Source organism: Trachemys scripta, chromosome 1, assembly GCF_013100865.1.
Source record: "Trachemys scripta elegans isolate TJP31775 chromosome 1, CAS_Tse_1.0, whole genome shotgun sequence".
NCBI classification, from domain to species: domain Eukaryota; kingdom Metazoa; phylum Chordata; order Testudines; family Emydidae; genus Trachemys; species Trachemys scripta.
In genome coordinates this window covers 139144125-139166069 of record NC_048298.1, presented here as the reverse complement: position 1 = coordinate 139166069, position 21945 = coordinate 139144125, and the positions used below count along the sequence as shown (strand labels likewise).

Below are 21945 nucleotides of genomic sequence, written 5' to 3'. Positions count from 1 at the left end.
CTGAAGATGCTCAGGGTTACCGGGGCAAGTACACAGCACCTGCCTATGGATTACCCAGGGACCATGACATCCCTTGATAATCCTCAGCCCTTCCATGCCTTTTGCTTTTCTATTTAAGGCTCCCCAGCCCCAGCTGAGCTGCAGCCCCCTTTCCAAGATGGGTGAGGCCACATGGGCTGATATAAACCAGAGGGTTCAACCCCCACCCTCGCAGCCACCCTTGCCCAACGATTTTCTCCATTTCTCATTCAAACAGGATGAGGTGATGTGGGTGATGCCCTAGGCGTTCTTACCTCTCGGAGTCAGCACTGACCTCCAGTGCCCCAATGTGGTACTGGGGGGCTGTGCTGCAGGGCTGGGGGGTGCTCTCCACTCAGCCATTACAGTTGGTTTATGATATGTTTAATACGCCTGTTCCAGTGGCACCCAGATACCCAGTCAGTGGTGCTAAGTGGTGTACTAACGCATACAAAGACACAGGCCCTGGCCAGAAGAGCTTACAGGCCAGGAACATGAGTGATACATGAAGGAGGCAGGGCATGAAGATAATTGAATAGACCCATTTTTTATAAACAAAGATACATTTGCTTAGTTTATTATAAATAGATCAAATGCCTGCTGGGATTTGACTGTTTGCTTATAGCAGAGGAAGATCAGTTGGAGGCAAAGGTGCTGGAACTAGGGGTGCTGCTGCAGCCCCTGGCTTGAAGTGGTTCCCATCATGTACAGGATCTACAGTTGGTTCAAGGCTTTCAGCACCCCCACTATGCAAATTGTTCCAGCACCCCTAGCTGGAGGCTTTTCATGGCTAAGGAGCAGCCTGGGAAGAGGCACAGGAAAGTTCGTTGATTTCATTGAAGCCCCAGGGGTGAGGAGGGGAAACGTGACAAGAGCTGTTAAACCAGGAAGAGCAGAGCTGTGGAGAAGACAAGAAAATTGAGTATAATGAGGGAAGCCAACGGAGGGATTCAGCGAAGGGGGCAGACTAGCTCCAATACCCCAGCATGTTGCTAGGGGTGCTGTGCTGCAGTGGCCTGGGTGACTCAGTAGGGTGCATCATCTCCCCCAAATCACTCCTGACCCCGATGCCCTAGCACAGTGGTAGGGGTTGCTGTGCTGTTCAAGGTATCAGCTTCCAGCTGAGTCATTAATCAATAGACTGACCTATATTGTCAAAAGGTACTAATGGCTTGGGGTTCCTCAGTTTTTGGGAACCCACCTTGAAACACCTTAAAGGGGCTTGACTTTTGGAAAGTGATGAGCACCTACCCTCTGAAAACCAGGTCCCTTTAAGGTATCTGAGGTTGAGCACCCAAAAATGGAAGTACCCAGAATCACTAGCTGCTTCTGAGAATATAGGCCCTTCATCTATGCTAGGTTTGATAGATCCATGGGTATTTCCCCCAAAGTCAGGGTGTTAACTCTCATGTCCTGGGCCAATCTCCAGCTTGGGCAGGGGTTCCCAAACTGGGGAGGTTATTACGTGGGGATCAGGAGCTGTCCGCCTCCATCCCAAACCCTGCTTCACCTCCAGCATTTATAATACTGTTAAAAATAAAAAAATAAAATAATTTATAAGCGGGGGGAATCCCACTCAGAGGCTTGTTGTGTGAAAGGGGATCACCAGTACAAAAGTTTGAGAACCACTGAGCTTGGGGTAGTTCCATTCTGCTTCCTTTAGTTTTCTTTGCTGATTCAATTCTGAGACTGGATTCTCTTCCACTTCCTGTCCTAAATTTTCATGCAGTATCACTCTTAAGCACCTGCCATGTCCTTCCCCAGAGGCAGCTGCATTTTAGAGCTGGGAGGTGACTCACTCTCTGCAAATCACTTTGGGATGAGGCACAGTGGAGGCTATGGGGAAGGTAGACTTATTCTTATCTCTCAGCTGTGGCTCCTTGTCCGTCTGAGGCTGGAAACAATTCCCAAACTTCATTTAGATTGTTTCCTCAAAGGGATTTAAGGGTTCTGATGGAGACCTGAGGCTGAGACATAGCTTCTCTCACTCCCTCTATATTTAGCTTTTCTATCCCTCCTTAACAGTGTGCCTCTATCCTTTTGATTCTCCTACCAGCTCTGTAAACCCCTCATCTTCTGCAACTTCATTCCATGTAGCAGCTTCCTACAACTCTGGCACCCCAAACCAATTCCAGAGTTTAAAAACACAGCCAAGGAGAGGGAGAAAGAACTGAATAGGCCAAGGGAGGAAAGGCATGTGTGGGTGAGTCTGGAAATGGGATGGATAGTGGGTAAGGTGGAGGATCCAAGGAGGCTGCTCCAAATGTGGCAGGAGCTGCAAAGTAGCAGGATGTTCTCAGCCCCACATGGTGGAAAGGGGGGAGAGAGAAGTCCGTGAAGTCAACTTAAGCAAGCTTCTGGAGGGGTGTCACAGCCAAACAGCTGTAGGGAGGCTGCAATTGTCCAGGCCAGAGGAGATGGAGCCTGAGATGAGGATTTCAGAAGAGGGGCCTTGATTTCAGGAGCAGAGGCTGGAGGAGATGAGCCAGAGAGAAACGCACTGCAAGATGGTAGGTGCAGCTTGAGGACTACCTAGAGGTGACAGTGAGGAGGTACCAAGAACAAATGGCAGGAGTGTAGCACAGGGTCCATGCAAGGTGAGAGGGAAATGATCTGGTTTGATGTGAGTGGAGGCAGCTGAACAGAGCTGGGCACAGTCTCCAGGACATTGCTGATGCACAGGAGGGTGGACGCAGGGTGAAGAACAGAGTCCAGAAAGATTACCTCCGATGCCTGAAAGGTAATTGATTCCTGATTATGGGGGACTCTATTGTTCTTCAGCAGTCTGGCCTGAGGATTTGCAGGGTTGGGGATGGCAGTATGGGATACACCCTGAACTTAAGTATTAGGAGGTAGCCGTGTTAGTCTGTATCCACAAAAACAACAAGGAGTCCGGTGGCACCTTAAAGACTAACAGGTTTATTTGGACATAAGCTTTTGTGGGTAAAAAAAACATTTCTTCAGAATTTAATGGACTATAAAAAGTGTGTCTGGTAGAATTGCCAACTCTCATGATTTTATCACATCTCATGATATTTTATGTTTTTCCTAATGCCCCTGCTCCTGATTCTGTAACTACCTGAGAATCTCAGCTTTCATTTTAAAAAGATACAGCTCTAGCCCTCGCTGCTGGGGAGAAGAGCTGGGAAACGGGACCTAAGTGCATTGAGAAGGCCCAGAAACCAGACAGCAAAGAAACAAGGAGGCACATATATTTTTGGTTTAAATCTCATGATCTTGGGGCCTGACTCATGATTTTTGAACTAGTGGGGCTGGGGCTGGGAGGGATCTTTAGGTCCTGTCTCCACTCAGTCAGCTGCTGCAGGAGAACAGGAAACATGTTGCCAACTTTTACTAGAGGAACAATTCTCCAAGCAGGCTGGGAGCTGGGGGAAAGCAGCCAGTCCTCCCTGTGAATTCTAGGGGATTTTAGTGCCTCAATTATCAAACATCAGCTGGTTGTCTCAGCCCCACCACGTGGTGGGTCATGCTTATTAACCCTATTTCATAACTGGGGGACCTGGGGTACAGCCACAGAGGAAGCTGGGATCAGTGTTGAGATTACTGATTTGCTGGCCATACTCCACTTAGTCCACTAGAATATGCTGCCTCTAATACTACTGAGCTGCCCCTCTGGGTGGCCACAGGTGACCCTGACCACTCAGCCACAGGCAACTAGCAGAGAGGAGTCTTGGCTCACCCCTACAAGCATCAGGGCCAGCCCAAGGGTCACTGACTCTCACAAATGCAGCCATTGGCCATCCCAAAAATCCAAGGGCTTGTGACCTTGGCTTTCCTGGACTCCAGAGGCTGTCCTGGGGAAGCTTTAGGGAAATCCAGGAACAACTCCCCTGTCGATCCTTGTATTGCATTTGTAAGGCTCTTTGCAAGAAAAAGAGCAAGAAACCAACTTGTGTGTAATGAAAGCTGAGATTCTGCATTGCATCTCAAGGCGCCCCCGAACAGGGCTTTGAGAACCTTGAAGTGTGGCTCAGGTTGGGGGGACTCAAGGAACAGCCACAGAAACGCTCAAGGGGTGGTGGAGTTGAGTTCTGGGGAGAGAGTCAAAGAGCTAAATCCAGCTGGCTTGGCAAAGCCAGGAATAAAAGGAGAGACTTGAGAATTGTCTGCATGTGCCTGAGCAGGAGCAACCACAAGGAAGGGGCTGAGACTGAGCCAAGGGAAAGGAGTTCAGGAGCTATCTCCCTAGTGCTGAGGGGTCCGTGAGCCCAGGGAGCTGTCTCCCAAGGGCAGGGAAACTGGGATCTAGGGATGGATAGAGCACAGACTGTGGAAAGAAAGGATTCCCTCAAACAGGGCTAAGGCAACCCCTGCCTACCTGGTGGGAATGGCCAAAGTAACCCCTCAGGTGCTGGAAGGAGAAATCCTGCATGTACAGCCCATCGTGTTTCCTCGCCTGGGAAGCTGTGGTCCTGGCGAAGGGTCTGTCACTAACCTCGGGGCTGGCTGGGCCTAAGGAAACTCCAAACCTGGGAGCTGATCTCTGCCGACAAACAGGTGAGATGCAAATCACATGGGGCCCATCTGGGAATCTAACACCATCACTGGGGAAATGTTGAACTAACAAAGAGCAGGTGTGTGGGAGACAGGATGGGGTCTGCAGCCTGGGGGAGGAGCTAGAGTCACTGGGGAAAACTGGACATTTTAAGTAGATTTCAGAGAGCTGTGTAGCTGACTCCCTCTCCACTCCGAGTTAGCACAGGTCGCAGTGTTGTGTGATGCTAGAGATGTTTTTAGAGAAAATATGAAACTAGAGTCCTGATTGCCTGAGATTTGTCACTCTCCCCATGAGTTGTGCAATGAACTGCATTTTCTTGGCCAAACCTCAACTGAGATGAGTCCATTCCTCCTTCCTATAGTCCTCACACAGGTTCAACCAGATACAGCACTCCACTTCCTGTCCCAAAGTGCCCTGTAATGCAGCTGTTAAATGGCTGCCAAGTCCCACCCCAGAGAATGCTGCATCTCAGCAGGTGGGTAAAGTGTTCCATGTGCACATGGAGTGTGTAAAGCCCTTTGGGATGCTGAGCAATGGGAGGTGTGAGAGAAAGGTGAGACCTTCTAACTAGTGGCCTCTGACAGCCACCCCCATTTTGGTCTCTCCAGGACTCAGACTATCCCGGGTGGAGGACCCATTACTAGCGGATTGAGATGGGTGAAATGGAACAGATGAGGCAGGAGGCCGAGCAGCTGAAGAAGCAGATTGCGGTAACACTGGAGATGGAACCAGTCCATGCGCCCCACTTTCTCCCCGCTCCCATCTGCTCAGGGGAATCCCAGCCCAAGGGAGCTGCTCCACTCCGCCCAAAATAATCCTATCCTGAAGGAGCCTCTCCCTCAACAGCAGGGAATTCCCACCCAGAGAGAGCTCAGCTCTCTCCTGCCTTAATCCCAAGAGCCCCTACTAAGAAAGCTACTACTAAACCTCCTTCCCCTCCTCCCAAATAAGGAAGAAATGTGTATGGTATGTGGTAGGGATGAGTGGCAGGTGGTGGGTGGTCTGCGAGGCCAGGGAAGGAGTGTCACATCATAGTATTTGATTCCTTCCTCTCCTCTCCCCAGGATTTAATCTCCCTGTCCTTTGGGGTGTGCATGGGGTGCACCCCAGTGGAGAGGCTTAGTGTGGAGAAAAGTAGATGTATAGCCTGGGGCATAGGCACCAACTGCATGGATGCTCTGAGGCTGGAGCACCCACGGGGAAAAATTAGCAGGTGCTCAATACCCACTGGCAACCAAGCTCCCCCTGCCTCTTCCCCACCTCTCCCTTTGAGTGCGCCGTGTTCCTGCTCCTCCCCCTCCCTCCCAGCACTTCTGCCCGCTGCCAAACAGCTGTTTGGTGGTGCTCAGGATGATCTGGGAGGGAGGGGAAGGAGCAGGGACACAGTGCCCTTGGGGGGAAGAGGTGGGGTGGGAACTTGGGGAAGGGGGTGGAATGGGGGCAGGGTGGAGGAAGAGCAGGGGTGGGAAGAGGCAGGGTGGGGGTGGGAACTTGGGGGAAGGGGTGGAGTGGGGGCAGTGCCGGGGTTAGAGGGGGGTTGAGCACTCACCGGCGGGAGCAGAAGTCGGCGCCTATGGCCTGGGGTGGGGGAGGAGGTGGGGGTTGTGCCCCAACTTATTCTTTATGATTATTTGTGTTATTACCATAGTGCCCAGGAGCCCTAGCCACGGCCCAGGAGCCTGTTGCACTGGGTGCTGTACAAACAGAACAAAATGACGTTCCCTGGCCCAAGGAGCTTACAATGGAAGTAAATCTAAAGAGGTTTTCAAATCCTGTACCTGAGTCTCTCTTGCCCTTGCCTCCCGTCTCTCATGCTTGCTCTGTCTCTTGCCATTCCCTCTCTCCCTGCAGGATGCACGGAAAGCCTGTGCTGACACTACACTTGCTCAGGTAGGAGATGGTGTTAGCCAACCTCAGCCGGGTGTGGCTGTGCAAATCAGCCACAACCCCCAGGCTGCACGTCCCAGAACAGCCTGGAGAGGGAATGAGGGATGGAGCCATGTGGCAATGTGGGGGGTTGGAGAGGGCTGAGGTTTAACTCTCTCTCTCCTTGGGGGAATCTCCCACCCCCCTAGATTGTGTCCGGGGTGGAGGTAGTTGGACGCATTCAGATGCGTACGCGGAGGACCCTGCGTGGGCACCTGGCCAAGATCTATGCAATGCACTGGTGCACGGACTCCAAGTGAGTGAAACGCTGGCTGCCCCTACTTAGGGTGACCAGACAGCAAGTGTGAAAAATCAGGACGGGGGGTGGGGAGTAATAGGGGCCTATATAATAGAAAAAGACCCCAAAATCGGGACTGTCCCTATAAAATCGGGACATCTGGTCACCCTATCCCTGCTGCTTATTTAGGGAATGTGAGCTGGTGCAGTGACAGGGAGGGGAGGGGGATGCTGGTGGGAGTGGCCTAGTGGGAGGGGTGACACTAACAGGGCCTGCTTCCTCTCTCTTAGACTCCTGGTCAGTGCCTCCCAAGATGGGAAACTGATCGTGTGGGACACTTACACAACCAATAAGGTAAGAGTCAGGAGCACACACCAGTAGCCAGAATCACCTGCTAGGGGAGGCCAGGAGTGGAGTAGCTGGGAGCATAGGTGGCGAGTTATACGGGCCTGTGGTGCCTGTGCTCTACCAATTTTTAGAAACGTGGGCCCGGCTACACCAATGTTTGGGGTCGCTGTACTTTGGGGGCCCCCGTGCTTCAGGGGGACACAGGGTCCAGGGCGTCCTGGGTAGGTTAGCAAGGGGCCTGGTGCCAGCAGAAGCGAGCGACCCGGCCCACCCCACTATATCCACCCCACCGGCAGCAGCGAGCGACCCAGTCCCAACCCTGCCCTGCTCTGCCCCCTCCCCACCCCCATTACACCCCTTCTCCCAAGCCCCCGCCCTGCCTCTTTCTGGCTTCCGCCCCCTCCCCCAAGTGATGCTGGGAGCCAGTGGGGCAGAGCAGAGCGGGGTGGGCTGGGGCCAGGTCGCTTGCTCTGCTGGCGCCAGGCCCCCCGTTAACCCGCCCAGGCTGCCCTGGACCCCCTGAAGCGCGGGGCCCCCCAAAGTGCGGGGCCCGGGGAAGTTGTCCTATGGACAGGATGGCTCTGCTTGGAGTCATTCTGTGCACCACCAAAAATTATATAAACCTGGTGCCCATGGCTGGGAGCTCCCCCTCAGCCAAACTTCTGCCATGCTCCCTGCCATACTGTGGTGTTCAGTGATCTGCTTCAGTCAATGGTTCAGTTCCAGCTGCCTCTGCATTACATAACATGAGCCTCTTAAAGGTACAGTTCCCCACGTCTCCCTTTCCCAGCCAGATTTAAAGATAACAATTTACAATCAATATTTACATAACATACAATTCCCAATACTTACAGTCCATCTACTGACTGAATTTACTACCAATGTGCAATTAATCTCTGAGATGCTTTGCACCACTGCTTGGACTTGCAGGTCTACCTTGAAATATCAGTACTGCTATTGTCAGAAGGCAGAGTCCATTTATTCTGTCAGTGCTAAATGCTCGGACTCATCTGTCTTAACCTGCTGTGCTTGTTACTTGTCTGAGACCTCCTTGGGCAAAATGGCAAACTCAGTGCCCCTTATCTCCCTCTTTTGTGGAAGTTGGAGAAGGTGTTGCCTATTCTTCTTCAGTAAGTGTCTGTCTGGGGAGGCAACCTCAGGTGAAACCACTGCTATTTGTAACTAATGTTTCCCATGATAGATATACATGGTGTCATTTTCTTGAAGTGTTGGCAGCTCCTGGGACCCTAGGTCATAATGATTTTTTTTTTTTTTTTTTGGTTTGGCCTTTTCTGTCTCTTTATACATCTGCAAGTCCCCAGTTTCTCTGACATCAGCTTCTATCATTACAGGCATTCTGGTTCTGTTTTCTGTGAAATAAATGTCAACAGGTAACAACTTGTGCTTTATTGGTGGCATTCTGTAATTTAATAGTGTTAAATATGGATCAGAATCTGACTCCTCAGCATTTTTCAGTAGATACTTTATTATTTTGACTGTTTCCCACCAACCCATTGGAATGGGGATGATGGGGACTAGCAGTTATGTCTAAATAAATACTTCACTGAAACTGCTTACTCTTATGCCCACTAACACTGGTCTACAATTTTTGAGAAGTCGTCTGCTTCAGAGATAAAATGTGCTATTTATTATGTATTTTGATGTGCTGAATTCAAATATGACAATTAAAACAACTGAGTGGCTACTGTTTCTAAGATATTTAAGTTTTTACATTGTATGTCTATGTATATTGTGTAGATAGTAGAGTTTTAATAATAAATTGTAAACCTAGGTCTTTTCATGTGTTTATAGTTGCCTTACATGATAATATTTCACCTGTCCTGTTTATGTAACACTTTAAAAATCAGCAAAAGGGTTATATAAATAAAATTTATTATGAAACAAAAGGCAAAAAACTATTATGTACATAGTTTAGTCCTATTCAGTGTCTACTCGGCGATTCTTGGCTTGTCTCTTGTATTCATTAAATGGAGCATCTCTTGTCACTGTCCAGCAATAGTCTGCAAGCATTGATGGGCTCCATTTGCCCTGATAGCATTTCTCCATTGTTACAATGTCCGGTGAAATCGCTCACCGTGCTCGTCGCTCATTGCTCCGCAGTTCGGTGGAAAGAAATCTAGATGAGAGTGCAAAAAATGTATCTTTAGTGACATGTTGCAACCAAGGTTTTGTATGCCTTGAGGAGGTTTTCCACCAACAACCTGTAGTTGTCTGCCTTGTTGTTTCCGAGAAAATTTATTGCCACTAACTGGAAGGCTTTCCATGCCGTCTTTTCCTTGCCACGCAGTGCATGGTCAAATGCATCATCTCGAAGAAGTTCACGAATCTGAGGACCAACGACACCTTCCTTTATCTTAGCTTCACTTAACCTTGGAAATTTTCCACGGAGGTACTTGAAAGCTGCTTGTGTTTTGTCAATGGCCTTGACAAAGTTCTTCATCAGACCCAGCTTGATGTGTAAGGGTGGTAACAAAATCTTCCTTGATCCAACAAGTGGTGGATGCTGAACACTTTTCCTCCCAGGCTCCAATGACTGTCGGAGTGGCCGATCTTTCTTGATGTAGTGGGAATCTCTTGCACGACTATCCCATTCGCAGAGAAAACAGCAGTACTTTGTGTATCCAGTCTGCAGACCAAGCAAGAGAGCAACAACCTTCAAATCGCCACAAAGCTGCCACTGATGTTGGTCATAGTTTATGCACCTCAAAAGTTGTTTCATGTTGTCATAGGTTTCCTTCATATGGACTGCATGACAAAACATTGCCATTATGCAGTAAAACAGCTTTAAGACTCGTCTTCGAACAGTCATCAATGAACAGTCTCCACTCATCTGGATCGTGAACGATGTTGAGGGCTGCCATCACACCATCGATGTTGATGCAGGCTACAAGATCACCTTCCATGAAGAAGAATGGGACACGACCCTTTTGAAGGTCACGGAACATGGAAACCCTAACGTCACCTGCCAGGAGATTCCACTGCTGTAGTCTGGAGCCCAACAGCTCTGCCTTACTCTTGGGTAGTTCCAAATCCCTGACAAGGTCATTCAGTTCACCTTGTGTTATGAGGTGTGGTTCAGAGGAGGAGGATGGGAGAAAATGTGGGTCCTGTGACATTGATGGTTCAGGACCAGAAGTTTCATCCTCTTCCTCTTCCTTGTCTGACTCAAGTGAGAATGATTCTGGTGCATCAGGAACCAGCAGTCCTTCTCCGTGGGGTACTGGGCATATAGCTGATGGAATGTTTGGATAATGCACAGTCCACTTTTTCTTCTTTGACACACTTTTCCCAACTGGAGGCACCATGCAGAAGTAACAATTGCTGGTATGATCTGTTGGCTCTCTCCAAATCATTGGCACTGCAAAAGGCATAGATTTCCTTTTCCCGTTCAACCACTGGCGAAGATTTGTTGCACAAGTGTTGCAGCATATGTGTGGGGCCCACCTCTTGTCCTGATCTCCAATTTTGCAGCCAAAATAAAGGTGATAGGCTTTCTTAACCATAGTGGTTATACTGCGCTTTTGTGATGCAAAAGTCACTTCACCACAAACAGAGCAGAAGTTATCTGCACTGTTCACACAAGTACGAGGCATCTCTGCTCACTTTGGCTAAACAGAAATGTGTCCCTTTGCAAAATCAAACACTGACAAATAAGAGAGCACGACACTGTATGATTTCTAGAGCTGATATAGGGCAGTTTGTTCAGCAGAGTGATGTAAGCTTCCTTATGATTGCATCATCCATGACTTCTAGGAATAATATGATGCAATTCATATCATGTATGACGCAATACCAGCTTCAGATTGTATCATTCATTGTTTTGCCTAAAAAGCAAGTACTGTCCAAACCCAGTCATAGATTTATTCATAGATCCAGTCAAAGATGTATTTTAGTCATTTCTGGTTTAAATTGAGATCCCTTCCCTTTATAATTCACTTATCCTCTGCCATTCCCAAGTCAAGGGTCGTATATACTGACCCAATAGCATATCTTGAAAACTAGAGCCAATCAACAATTTTAAGCATCATTTTCATTTTCAGTGACTCAGAATTAGTAAAGTTTGACTACATTTATTTCAGAAGCATTTTGGCTGTAGAGCAGTGTAATCTGTGGCCCATTGTCAGATATCATGAGGTTAGGTACACCATGTGTTTTAAGAATAGATTTGATATACTCAATCTAGTAAAGCTATCTCAGGGAAGTGAGAATAATAGTCCTCTTTGCTACCTCCTGTCTTGATCGCTGTGGACAATACCATCATCCTGCCTGTCACTCAGGCCTGTAACCCAGGTGTCATCTTTAATTTGGAGCTTGTGACGGAGGGTAATTTTTCATAATATTTTGGATAACTATTGTGTGTGCCTCAATTTCCCTTCTGTGGTGCATAGTTAACTGGGGGAAATGTCCTTTACTCTTTGGAGTGACCCAGAGATACAGGTGAGTCCGACGCTTAGCTGCCTGGGGCTCATGCCCGTGGAGAGTCCCAAAAGACAATGGTTGCTCCAATTGCCTGGACATTTGGCACCTAGCAACAAATGACCATGGATTGTTCATCCTCCTTAGGAAGCCAGCTGGAGAACAAAGGACTGGGGAGTGGGGAGTGGCAGGGCGGCAGGACAGGGGTATTGTATTGTGTGGGCTGCTGGAAGCAGAGGGAAACTTCTAGTCTGGGACTAAAGAGGCGGTCAGAGGGCTCAGGACTGACCCAGGTGGACTTTGCTGTAACTTTCCTATGTTAACTAAGGACTTTCTATACTGCGTTCCAGACAGCTATTAAACCCTTCTGCTTTTACAACACTGGCTGAGAGTCACTGCAGATCAGGAAGTCAAGGATGCATTGCTCCTTTTGGGTGTGCAAGTCTTCCCCAGGTGTCCAATTCAGGTGGACTGACTGAGCGGAGCTCACGGTGAGAAGCAGGGATGCTGAAGGCTCTGAGGTTGGGTCCCTGGAGGCAGTGAAGCTAAGAGGCCTACCCTAGTGACAGTGTGACCCTAAGGGCGCTGACACACAGAAGGGGTCTTCGAAAGGACTGTTCCAGAGCCATTCAAGAGCATCGGACCTATGGATTCATGACAGGTGGTAGCAGAGGATGGTTGGCGAATGCAACCAGTAGACAATTGGCTGCTGAAGGCACCAGAAGTATTGGCAGCGGTAAAACAAGAGAAGTTAAAGAAAACAGGGAGGAAATGGTGTATAACCATCTCCCTAAGAAGAATATTGCAAACCTGTGCAGGGAGAGCAGGCTAAGCGTTGGGAAGCTCAACAAGGTGCAGCTGATTGCACAGCTGGTGAAGGATGACTAGTCTAAGAAGCAGGTTCCAGGCCCAAGTGGGGCTTCAAGAGGGTCTGGGAGCAGCAGAGGCAGCAGCAGGGTGCCCACCAGACCCGGTTCCCCATCCAGCAGGCGGGTCTTCACAACCTGGTTTCCCATCAGTAGATTTGAAGTAGTTGGAGCTGAGAGCAAAAGAGCTGCAGCTGGAGCAACAGAAGCTAGAGGACCAGGAGAAGCAACAGAAGCATGAGGAAGAACAGCACCACTGCCCAAATTACAGCCCTCCATGAAACGGGGCTGGGAGAGGACTCAGACTTGGGTTGACCCTGGGATGGGAGATGGGCTTCTTGTATTTACACAGCACTGAGGTTGGGACAGAACTCCAGAGGGGGCCTGCCAATGTGCAGAAGCATCCTGCATCCCTCACCAGACGCTGGGACACCAGAGCCACAGAGTTGTGACTGGGTTAATAACCAATGTAAACAGGTTCCAATCAAGGGTAAGGACACCCCAGACTGTGGCCAAGACAGCTGACACACAGAGGAATGTGGGATCACTGTGCTCCTCACTCCCTGGCAGATGAGGGGGGGAGGCAGTGGCAGGATCCCAGCCCGGTTTCAAACCCAAAGGTTTTGGGGTGGCAAAAGGGCTGAGGGCCACATGAGAGCTCCTCATGGGCACCCTATGAGTGCCATCAAACAGACCAGTCCTAAGGGAGGATGTGAAACTGCTCTGAGCTGGGTGTTGGAAACAGTAAGTGCTATGGATTAGTAGGGTGCTAAAAGGATCACAGATGTGCCTGATAGAACAACCGCCAAGGAACTGGGAAAGATGCTGTGGCACCTATGGGCAGGGCCGTCCTTACCCATATGCAAACTACGCAGCTGTGCAGGGCACTGGTGCCCTATGCAGCTGTGTGCTGCTCCAGTGGCCAGTCCGATCCCCCGTCCACTGAGCCGGCCAGGAAAGCTGCCCCCACTCCCGCCCCACCCCTTCCCCATAGCCCCTGCTCTGCCCCCACCCCGCCTCTTCCCACCCCTGCTCCACCCCAGCCCCACCCCCACTCCACCCCTTCCCCAAAGCCCCTGCCCCCGCTCTGCCCCTGCCCCCCCCTCTTCCCACTCCTGCTCTGCCCCTGCCCCACCCCCACTCCACCCCTTCCCCATAGCTCTCACCCCTGCTCCGCCCCCACCCCACCTCTTCCCACCCCTGCTCCGCCCCAGCCCCACTCCACCCCTTCCCCTGAGCTACATCCTGGGGAACTGCAGCTGGGGGTTGGGCGTGCCCTGCACTCACTGGACAGCGGGAAGTAGAGCAACCTGGCCCCAACCCGCTCCGCATGGCCGGTGAGTGCTGGGGGGCAGGTGACAGTCCCCCCTGCCGCCCAAGTCCCAAGGCTGAGAGCCAGGGAAGCAAAGCAGAGCAGGCTGGGGCCGGGGCACTCCACTTCCTACCGCCCCGTGAGTGCAGGGTCGGGCCTGCCCTGCAATCACCGGGTGGCAGGAAGTGGAGCGACCTGGCCCCAACCCGCTCTGCTCCACCAGCTCGTGCTGGGGGGCGGTTTCCCCCCTGCTCCCCAAGCCTGCTCCTGCCCCCCACAGTCCTTGGGCACACCCCCACCCCCGTGGAGGCCTAGGACCAGCCCCCCCCACTCCGCGGGGGTGCTGGATAGGGCACCACAATGTCTAGGGACAGCCCTGCCTATGGGTAACATTGGTGGGTTCCAACTTCGCCAGGTCACTGGCTGAAGTGACCCCCACTCAGTTTGTCTCGAAGGGGGAAGACGTGATGGAGTGGGAATTTTTCATATTTTTAATTTTGGATGACTACTGTGTGTGCCTCTGTTTCCCCTGTATGGTGCATAGTTAAATAGGTTGGGGGGAAAGGTTGTGTACTCTTTGCAGCAACCCAGAGATACAGGCAGGACCAATGCCTGGGGCCCATGCCCGTGGAGAGTCCCAGAAGACACTGGCCACTCCAATTGCCTGGATTTTTGGCACCTAGCAACAAATGACCATGGATCGCCCACCCTCCATAGGAAGCCAGCTGGGTGCGACGAACTGAAGAACAAAGAACTGGGGAGGGGCTGGGCGGGGGTTGTATTGTGAGGGCTGCTGGAGGCAGAGGGAAGTTTCTAGAATCGGATTACAAAGGGGTCAGAGGGCTCTGAGCTCTGAATTGACCCAGATGGACTCTGCTGTAACTTTTCATTTTGTCAGTGCTTCTCAACCAGAAGTACTCTACCCATGAGGGTATTCAGAGGTCTTCCAGGGAGTACATCAACTCTTCTAGATATTTGCCTAGTTTTACAACAGGGTACATAAAAACCACTAGCAAAGTTAGTACAAACTAAACAATAACTTGTTTATATTGCTCTCTATATCATACACTGACATTTAAGTACACTATTTATACTACAATTAATTTATTTTATAATTATATGGTAAAAATGAAAAAGTCAGCAATTTTTTAGTACTAGTGTGCTGTGACACTTCTGTATTTTTATGTCTGATTGTGGAAGCAAGGAGTTTTTAAGTGAAGTGAAACTTGGGGATACATGAGACAAATCAGACTCCTGAAAGGGGTACAGTGGTCTAGGAAGGTTGAGAGCCAGTGTCAGTGTTAACTAAGGACTTTCTATGCTGTGTTCCAGACAGCTAATAAACCCGTCTGCTTTTACTCAGCGCTGGCTGAGAGTCACTGTAGTCAGGAAGTCGGGGGTGCATTGCTCCATTTGGGTGTGCAAGTCTTTCCCAGGTGTCCAATTCAGGTGGACTTGCTGAGGGGAGCTCACGGTGGGAAGCAGGAGTGCTGAAGGCTCCAAGGTTGAGTCCCTGGAGGCAGGGCCGTCCCTAGCCATTTCGGTGGCCTCTGCAGCCCCCCTATGGGGGGGCTGTGAGGGGCCCCAGGCCTCCGGGGGGGAGGGGCTGGCCCCAGGCCTCCATGGGGAAAGGGCCAGGGAGAACGGGAGAAACCGCTTCCTGGCTCCAGCCTGCTCTGCTCTGCTCCCCTGGCTCCCAGCCTTGGGGGGCAGGGGGGAAACCGCCCCCCAGCACTTGCCAGTGGCACGGCTGGGAGCCAGGGGAGCGGAGTAGGCTGGGGCCAGGTTGCTCCACTTACCATGCAGTGAGTGCAGGCCCATCCCCTGCAGCAGTCCTCAGGGGAGTGGGGGCATGGCTGGGGCAGAGCAGGGGTGGGGGCCATGGGGAAGAGGCGGAGCAGGGGCTGGAGCAGCACGCAGCTGTGCAGCGCACCAGGAAATGTGGTGCCCCAAATTCCCTGGTGCCCTACGCAGCTGCGTACTTTGCATATGGGTAAGGATGGCCCTGCCTGGAGGCAGTGAAGCCAAGAGGCCTACCCCAGTGACAGTGTCACCCTAAGGGGGCTGACACACAGAAGGGGTTCTCCCAGGGACTGTTCCAGAGCACTGGACCTGTGGATCCGTGACAGACCACTCTCTAGGTCCTCACATCCAGGCTATGTCTAAATCTTGCTGATTCTTTCTGCATAACATCTCTAAGGCTATGCCTACACTACTGCGGTAAGTCGACCTACGCTAAGCAACTCCAGCTACGTGAATAACGTAGCTAGAGTCAACGTACCTTATGTCAAGTTACCGCGGGGTCTACACCGCAGGGGGTCGATGGGAGAAAATCTCCCGTCGACTTACCTTACTCCTCTCATCAGGGGTAGAGTACAGGGGTCGACTGGAAAGCGATCTGCAGTCAATTTGGCAGGTCTTTACTAGTCCCGCTAAATCGACCGCTGGTGGATTGATCTCATAGCGTCCATCCCCGCTGTAGTGTAGCCATGCCCTAAGATACGGCTTTTCCTATCTATCCACCCAACTCTCATCATCTTGTGCCTTGATTACTGCAACATCCTTCTCTTTGGCCTTGACAAATGCAATCTTGCCCCACCCACATCCATCCAGAATGCTGCTGCATTGATCATTTTCCTAACCCATCACTCTGATGTCACTCCTCTCTTTGAATCCCTCCACTTGCTCCCTGTTCTCTAGCACATCAAACATAAGCTGCTTTCAAGGCCCTTCACCATCAATCCCCACCCTACCTATCACCTTTCATTCAGTGTCACTATGCCGACACTTGCTCATGATTCCAGCCTCCAGTGCCCACTTATTAAATGTTTACATTTTTAAATTGATAATAGGGGATCTGGGCATATGCTATCCCAGGCACCCTGTGGTAATAGCCTTAATCCCCTTCTGCAGGGGCTCATGCTGAGCAGTGGCTCTCGCAATCACTGGCCACATTTCATCCAGGCAAGTTTTTTTTTATCAGTCATGTTCAAAATCTAGCTCCAGTTTAGCCAAATGCTCTAGAAAGTGTCTGCAAGCACCAAATCTCTCCCAGGTTTGTATGCCATTTGCAAATCAATTTGAAAAAATAATCTCTGTATTCTTGGGGGTCGGGCAAGAGGGTTGCCAGGCCTTTTTCATAATGGCAATAAATGGTTTAAGGTCAGTTTCGGCTAAAACTGGCCTCCCATAAATAAAGACATGGAACTTTTTACCCCCATAGACTCAGGCCAAAGCCGCCTCCTCTGTTTGAGTGTACTGATGCTAAGGTGTCGGGAGGTATGACTGCAGCACATGGAGGTGCCTGAACTAGCTTTGATCTCTTGTTTCTGACTTGGACTGTGGGTTCTGCATGCCTCTAGGCCTCAGGTCTTTTTTCTTGCAGTATTTTGGATTCTCTATCATGTCTACAGTGTCAGAGCTTCAATCTGGACTGGGTGAGATCTGTTACTTGGCAAATTCTAATTGCTTGGTCTCCTAGTAGTCTCCATCTGTAAGTGTTTTGTTCCAGATCCCAAACACGACCTGGTCTCTTACGAGTGACTCAGGTAAGCTCCCAAAACTGCATGATTGGCTCTTTAGCCTTAGATCAGACACAAAATCTTCTTCTATAGTTTCATCTTCCTTTTGTTCCCTTCTCTCTGATTAAAAACATCTCTCGTATGTCTCATTTTTAGGTGGAGTGCAGTCTCAAATGCCACTGCCAGTATTATGATTTCATAGTTAGCCTCCTCTGCCTGAGTTAACTGAAAACTATTCAACACATCCAGTACTTCAGAACCAGCTATTGTCAGAAATGAGGCTTCTTTCTGACTGTTTCCTTTCTATTGGCACCCATGGCTTGTAGATGTGGAGTGAAGGGCTGCGTGAACCTTCTCCAGTTGTCTTCCAAATTCCAGAGCAGTTCAGCTCTGATGGGGGCTTTTAACCACTCCATTCTTCCACTCAGGGTATTGTCTAAATGCTTTTTCACTCCTAGTACCACCTGGTGTTCAATGATCACTCAAAGTGCTTTACAGAGATCTGCTTCATTCACTATCTCAGTTTCAACTGCCTCTGAGTTACATAATATGAGCCTCTTAAAGGTACAATTACCCACAAGCTCCTCCTGCTGGGATAGGCTGAAACTGGGAGTTTCCCCTACAGCCAGCTTACTCACCCTGACTCCTACAGTGCCTCCTGCTGGGAGAGGCTGACTGGAGTGGCTCCTCTAACAGGCAACACTCTTGCCTTTGCCCTTGTTTCTCTTGCTGGGAGAGTTCAGGACTGTTTCATTTCTCCCCAGGTTCATGCCATCCCTCTCCGCTCGTCCTGGGTCATGACCTGTGCCTATGCACCCTCAGGGAATTTTGTGGCCTGTGGGGGTCTCGACAACATGTGCTCTATCTACAATCTCAAGACTCGTGAAGGCAACGTCAAAGTGAGCAGGGAGCTCTCGGCCCACACAGGTGAGTACCCTGCCCACCTCTGCAGCCCAGGGCATCCCTGCCCCTGAGCCTCACTTTCCTGCCCCCGCCCTTGCCCCCATTATTCTCGTCATCTATTATTCCTGCCCCTCAGGTTACCTCTCCTGCTGCCGATTCCTGGATGACAATAATATCGTGACGAGCTCCGGAGACACCACGTGGTGAGTGATTCCCTTCATCCTCTCACCAGACATTGGTGTTACTAACTAATGATTTTATTGCAAGTCCCCAATATGTGGCATTTATCTTAAAGCTCCAACCCCAGGAGTCATGGGATTAGGACAGAATCTCAGTTTTTAGCCCTGATGGTTGCAGAAAAAACTGGAAAATGTGACCCCAGTGCATCTTAAAGGCTCAAAAACCAGATGACAACAAAAATAAACCCAAAGTTTTTTATGTTTGAAACTCATGACTCGATTTTTGAATGCTTGTAGTGGCAATTCTGAGGCACAGAGAAGTATGGGAGGGCTACAAAGAGGAGGCTGATTCCTCTCTCCTTCTGTATAATAAACTTGGTATTTTTCTTTCCAGCTGAGGCCAGGTCTACACTAGAAAGTTTGCTAGTATAGCTGGTACAGTTTACAGCACTTTAGTGAGCAAAATAAGCTACACAGACAAACAGCACGTTTATGCCAGTAAAATTACAATAATCATCCCCTAGGCAACATTGCTGTGCTACCAAAAGTTTCTAACATAGACCTGGCCAGAGTTAGCTCAAGCCCTTACTCTTAGGCTACACCACCACCAGTAGCCTGTATAGGTGGTAAGCTGTATTGACACAATGTGATAAGAAGGCTCCAGTTGCGTTAAGCTGACTTGATTGGTAAAAACATCTTTTTCCATAAAGTAGCCTAGGCCGTAGTTTCCACCCCTTCTTTTAAAATAGGGTAAACTTCCCAATGTAGCCTTAAGGCTGGTCCATCTCCCGTGGCCACAAGACTCTAGCACTTCTGTTGCTGTAGCCCTGAGGACTCTTCTCTCCTCCCCTTACAGCGCACTCTGGGATATTGAAACAGGACAGCAGAAGACTGTGTTCATGGGTCACACTGGAGACTGCATGAGCCTGGCCGTCTCCCCAGACTTCAAACTCTTTATCTCCGGGGCCTGCGATGCCACTGCCAAGCTGTGGGATGTACGGGAGGGAACCTGCCGTCAGACATTCACAGGGCATGAGTCAGACATCAATGCCATCTGTGTACGTACCCTGTCCAGCCTGGGGGAACAGCAAATATGTGTGTTTTAGGCCCAGGACTGAAACAATCATGGGGGCACTGTCATAGTTGTGTGTGGGGAGCCTACCCATCTGGGTGCTAACGTGGGACTTGGAAGATCTGGGTTTTGTTCCCTGCCCTAGAGCAAGCTCCTCAGTCTCTCTGTACCTCAGTCCCCAACTGTAAAGGGGACAGTAGCATTGCCCTACCTCGCTGGGGTGTAAAACCACTAACATTTACAAGGGCCCTGGGCTGGAATGGCAGGGGCATTGACAGAGCTGGGGTGGGGGGGCAGGCTGGTGTAGTAGGTGCTGTGGGGCAGGATTATGGTCCCTTGCATGAATGGTGCCATCTCCCTCTTCAGTTCTTCCCCAACGGTGAAGCCATCTGCACAGGTTCAGATGATGCCACCTGCCGCCTCTTTGACCTGCGGGCAGACCAGGAGCTCATCGTCTATTCCCATGAGAGCATCATCTGTGGAATCACCTCAGTCGCCTTCTCCCGTAGCGGGCGTCTCATGATGGCTGGATATGACGACTTCAACTGCAACATCTGGGACTCCCTGAAGGGGGAGCGTGTGGGTGAGTGGGTCCTGGAGTTGCCTGTAAAGGCTGCCTACTGCAATGGAGGCCTGGGAACCCCAGCAAGACACTCCATAGGAGACAAAGCCCCCTTTTCTAGGAGGGGCAGGTTAGTAGCCGGGGAGTCAATTCTCCTAGAGGCTCTCCGTTGTGGAATGTAAGTTACCCTTTTCCTAGAAAGGGCAGGTTACAGTCCTGCTGAGGGAAATGCCTCCTCTTGGCATTAAGGTATGCAGAAGACGCTTGCTAGGATGACGTGCACAGCTGGCGTGGTGCATAGTGGTGTACGGGCATGTAGGCCACATTTCCACAGACACTGTAGCACATCTCCCCCCGCCCTTCTCTTTTGATGATGTCTGCTCTCTCTCCCCTTCAGGGATCCTCTCCGGTCATGACAACAGGGTGAGCTGTCTGGGGGTGACAGCAGATGGCATGGCCGTGGCTACTGGCTCCTGGGACAGCTTCCTCAAGATTTGGAACTGAAGAGGATGATTGGGAGAGGGAGATTATTGGGAGGAGGGTGTTTACAACAAACACAGTCAGTTGAGCACAATTGGTATTTCTACCTGTTAGTCACAGGCATGTCTCTCTCTCTGAGGGAAAGGAGCCCTCCATTAGCTGTTCCCCCCAACCCAATTCCTAAATATGGCATAAGGCTTTCAGCCTGGGACAGGTTGTAGGACCCCAGATAAGTGAGACTGTTTCACAAGCTTTAGGACCTTGCATTGCACACCCACTGACTCCACACCATTTTATCCCTACATTGTCCCCCCCCACCCCAGTCACCCACCAGAAAGACAAACACCGTTCCCTGAAAAAGACCTCTACTTGAGGCAGGGACCCCCCTCCACTATAACCATTGCTCCAGACACACCTTCCCTAATCCTCCCAAAGAGAGAAACCCTCCTGCTTGCAGACGGGGGTAGAGAGAAATTTTAGCCAGCTAGGACTCTGCATTGAGCTTTGCTAAGAGGGGCTAATTTCTGTGGGACCCCCTCCCCCCACCAGTTAGCCCAGTTTTATCTATGCATCAAATGTGGGAGGGGAGTTCACTGTCCCATCTAGGGCATCAAGGACAGGGAAATGTTAATTTATTTTTATTTATATTCCTGTAGCTGTCCCCTTCCCCTCATCCACATGTGCTGTGTATTGCTCTTGCATTAGCTTGTAGACCACCTCAGCCCCTGCTTTCAAGATGTAACTATCATACAGGAGTTTCAGACAAAATAAAAAGATCAAGTGAGATGCATGTGCTGTATCATTTGAGCCAGACACTGGCCTAGGCTACTGCAAATGATGCTTGGGAACACAGGGGATAATCATCTAGGAACTCCTACATGTCTACTGCACTCAGTTCTAGCACCTCACTCCCAGAGGCAGGCCCTAGGGGAGGGAGAAGTCATGGGCCTCCCCCTCTCTTGGTGCTTTGGGAGGACTATGCAGTCTCCCACCTACTTCCACCCCATGCCAAACACTTGGCTGCTCCCTCTGGAGTACACAAGGGGTCAAGTTGGGAGCAGGAGATTGAGATTTGCTTCCGTCAGCCACTGAAAGCCTCTCAGGGAGCTGAGGATTTGGGAAGGCCCCTCCATCAAGCTCAGGAAATTCTGAGCGAGCAGCGAGCCAGCAGACACCTTCCTGGGGTCCCAGTTTGTTGTAGCTAAGAAAGGACCTAACCATATGAGATGCCAGAGGTAGCAATAAAGAGGTTATGACCACACTTACAACAGAAACTAGCATACCAAAGAGACAACAACCAGCATGCAATGCTCACGAGTGGAGGGGTACAACTCCCAGCATGCCATATTCTCGTCCCAGAGGGAGGTACCCCCCAGCCCCAGAATAGCTCTTCAAAGTAGGTGTAGCTCCCCACTAGTAACTACCGCTCTTAGCACGTCACAGACCCTGGCTTAAATGGCATATGCCATTGAATGCTGGAGATCAGTCTCTGCTTCCCTTCAGGGTTGGTGGGGGATTCCTGCCATACAAACCAAATTGTTTTGGGCCCAAGTTTCAGCAACAG

The 21945-nt window shown here is 50.4% G+C and overlaps 1 protein-coding gene across 3 annotated transcripts; it reads left to right on the top strand.

Moving 5' to 3' along the window:
• Nucleotides 1-1592: 1592 nt before the first annotated feature.
• Nucleotides 1593-21167, top strand: GNB3 (G protein subunit beta 3). Of its 3 annotated transcripts, none has more exons than XM_034787200.1 (10): nucleotides 1593-4536; nucleotides 5146-5247; nucleotides 6389-6427; nucleotides 6613-6719; nucleotides 6992-7055; nucleotides 17950-18112; nucleotides 18225-18291; nucleotides 19124-19325; nucleotides 19706-19922; nucleotides 20299-20437. In XM_034787200.1, exons 2-10 carry the CDS (start codon nucleotides 5191-5193, stop codon nucleotides 20403-20405), a joined length of 1023 nt encoding a protein of 340 aa, XP_034643091.1. In that variant the 5' UTR covers nucleotides 1593-4536; nucleotides 5146-5190; the 3' UTR covers nucleotides 20406-20437. The 3 variants fall into 3 exon arrangements, with proteins under 3 accessions (XP_034643091.1, XP_034643084.1, XP_034643099.1); XM_034787193.1 differs by having other exon boundaries at nucleotides 1593-5012; XM_034787208.1 differs by having other exon boundaries at nucleotides 1593-5247; nucleotides 20299-21167.
• Nucleotides 21168-21945: the final 778 nt, after the last annotated feature.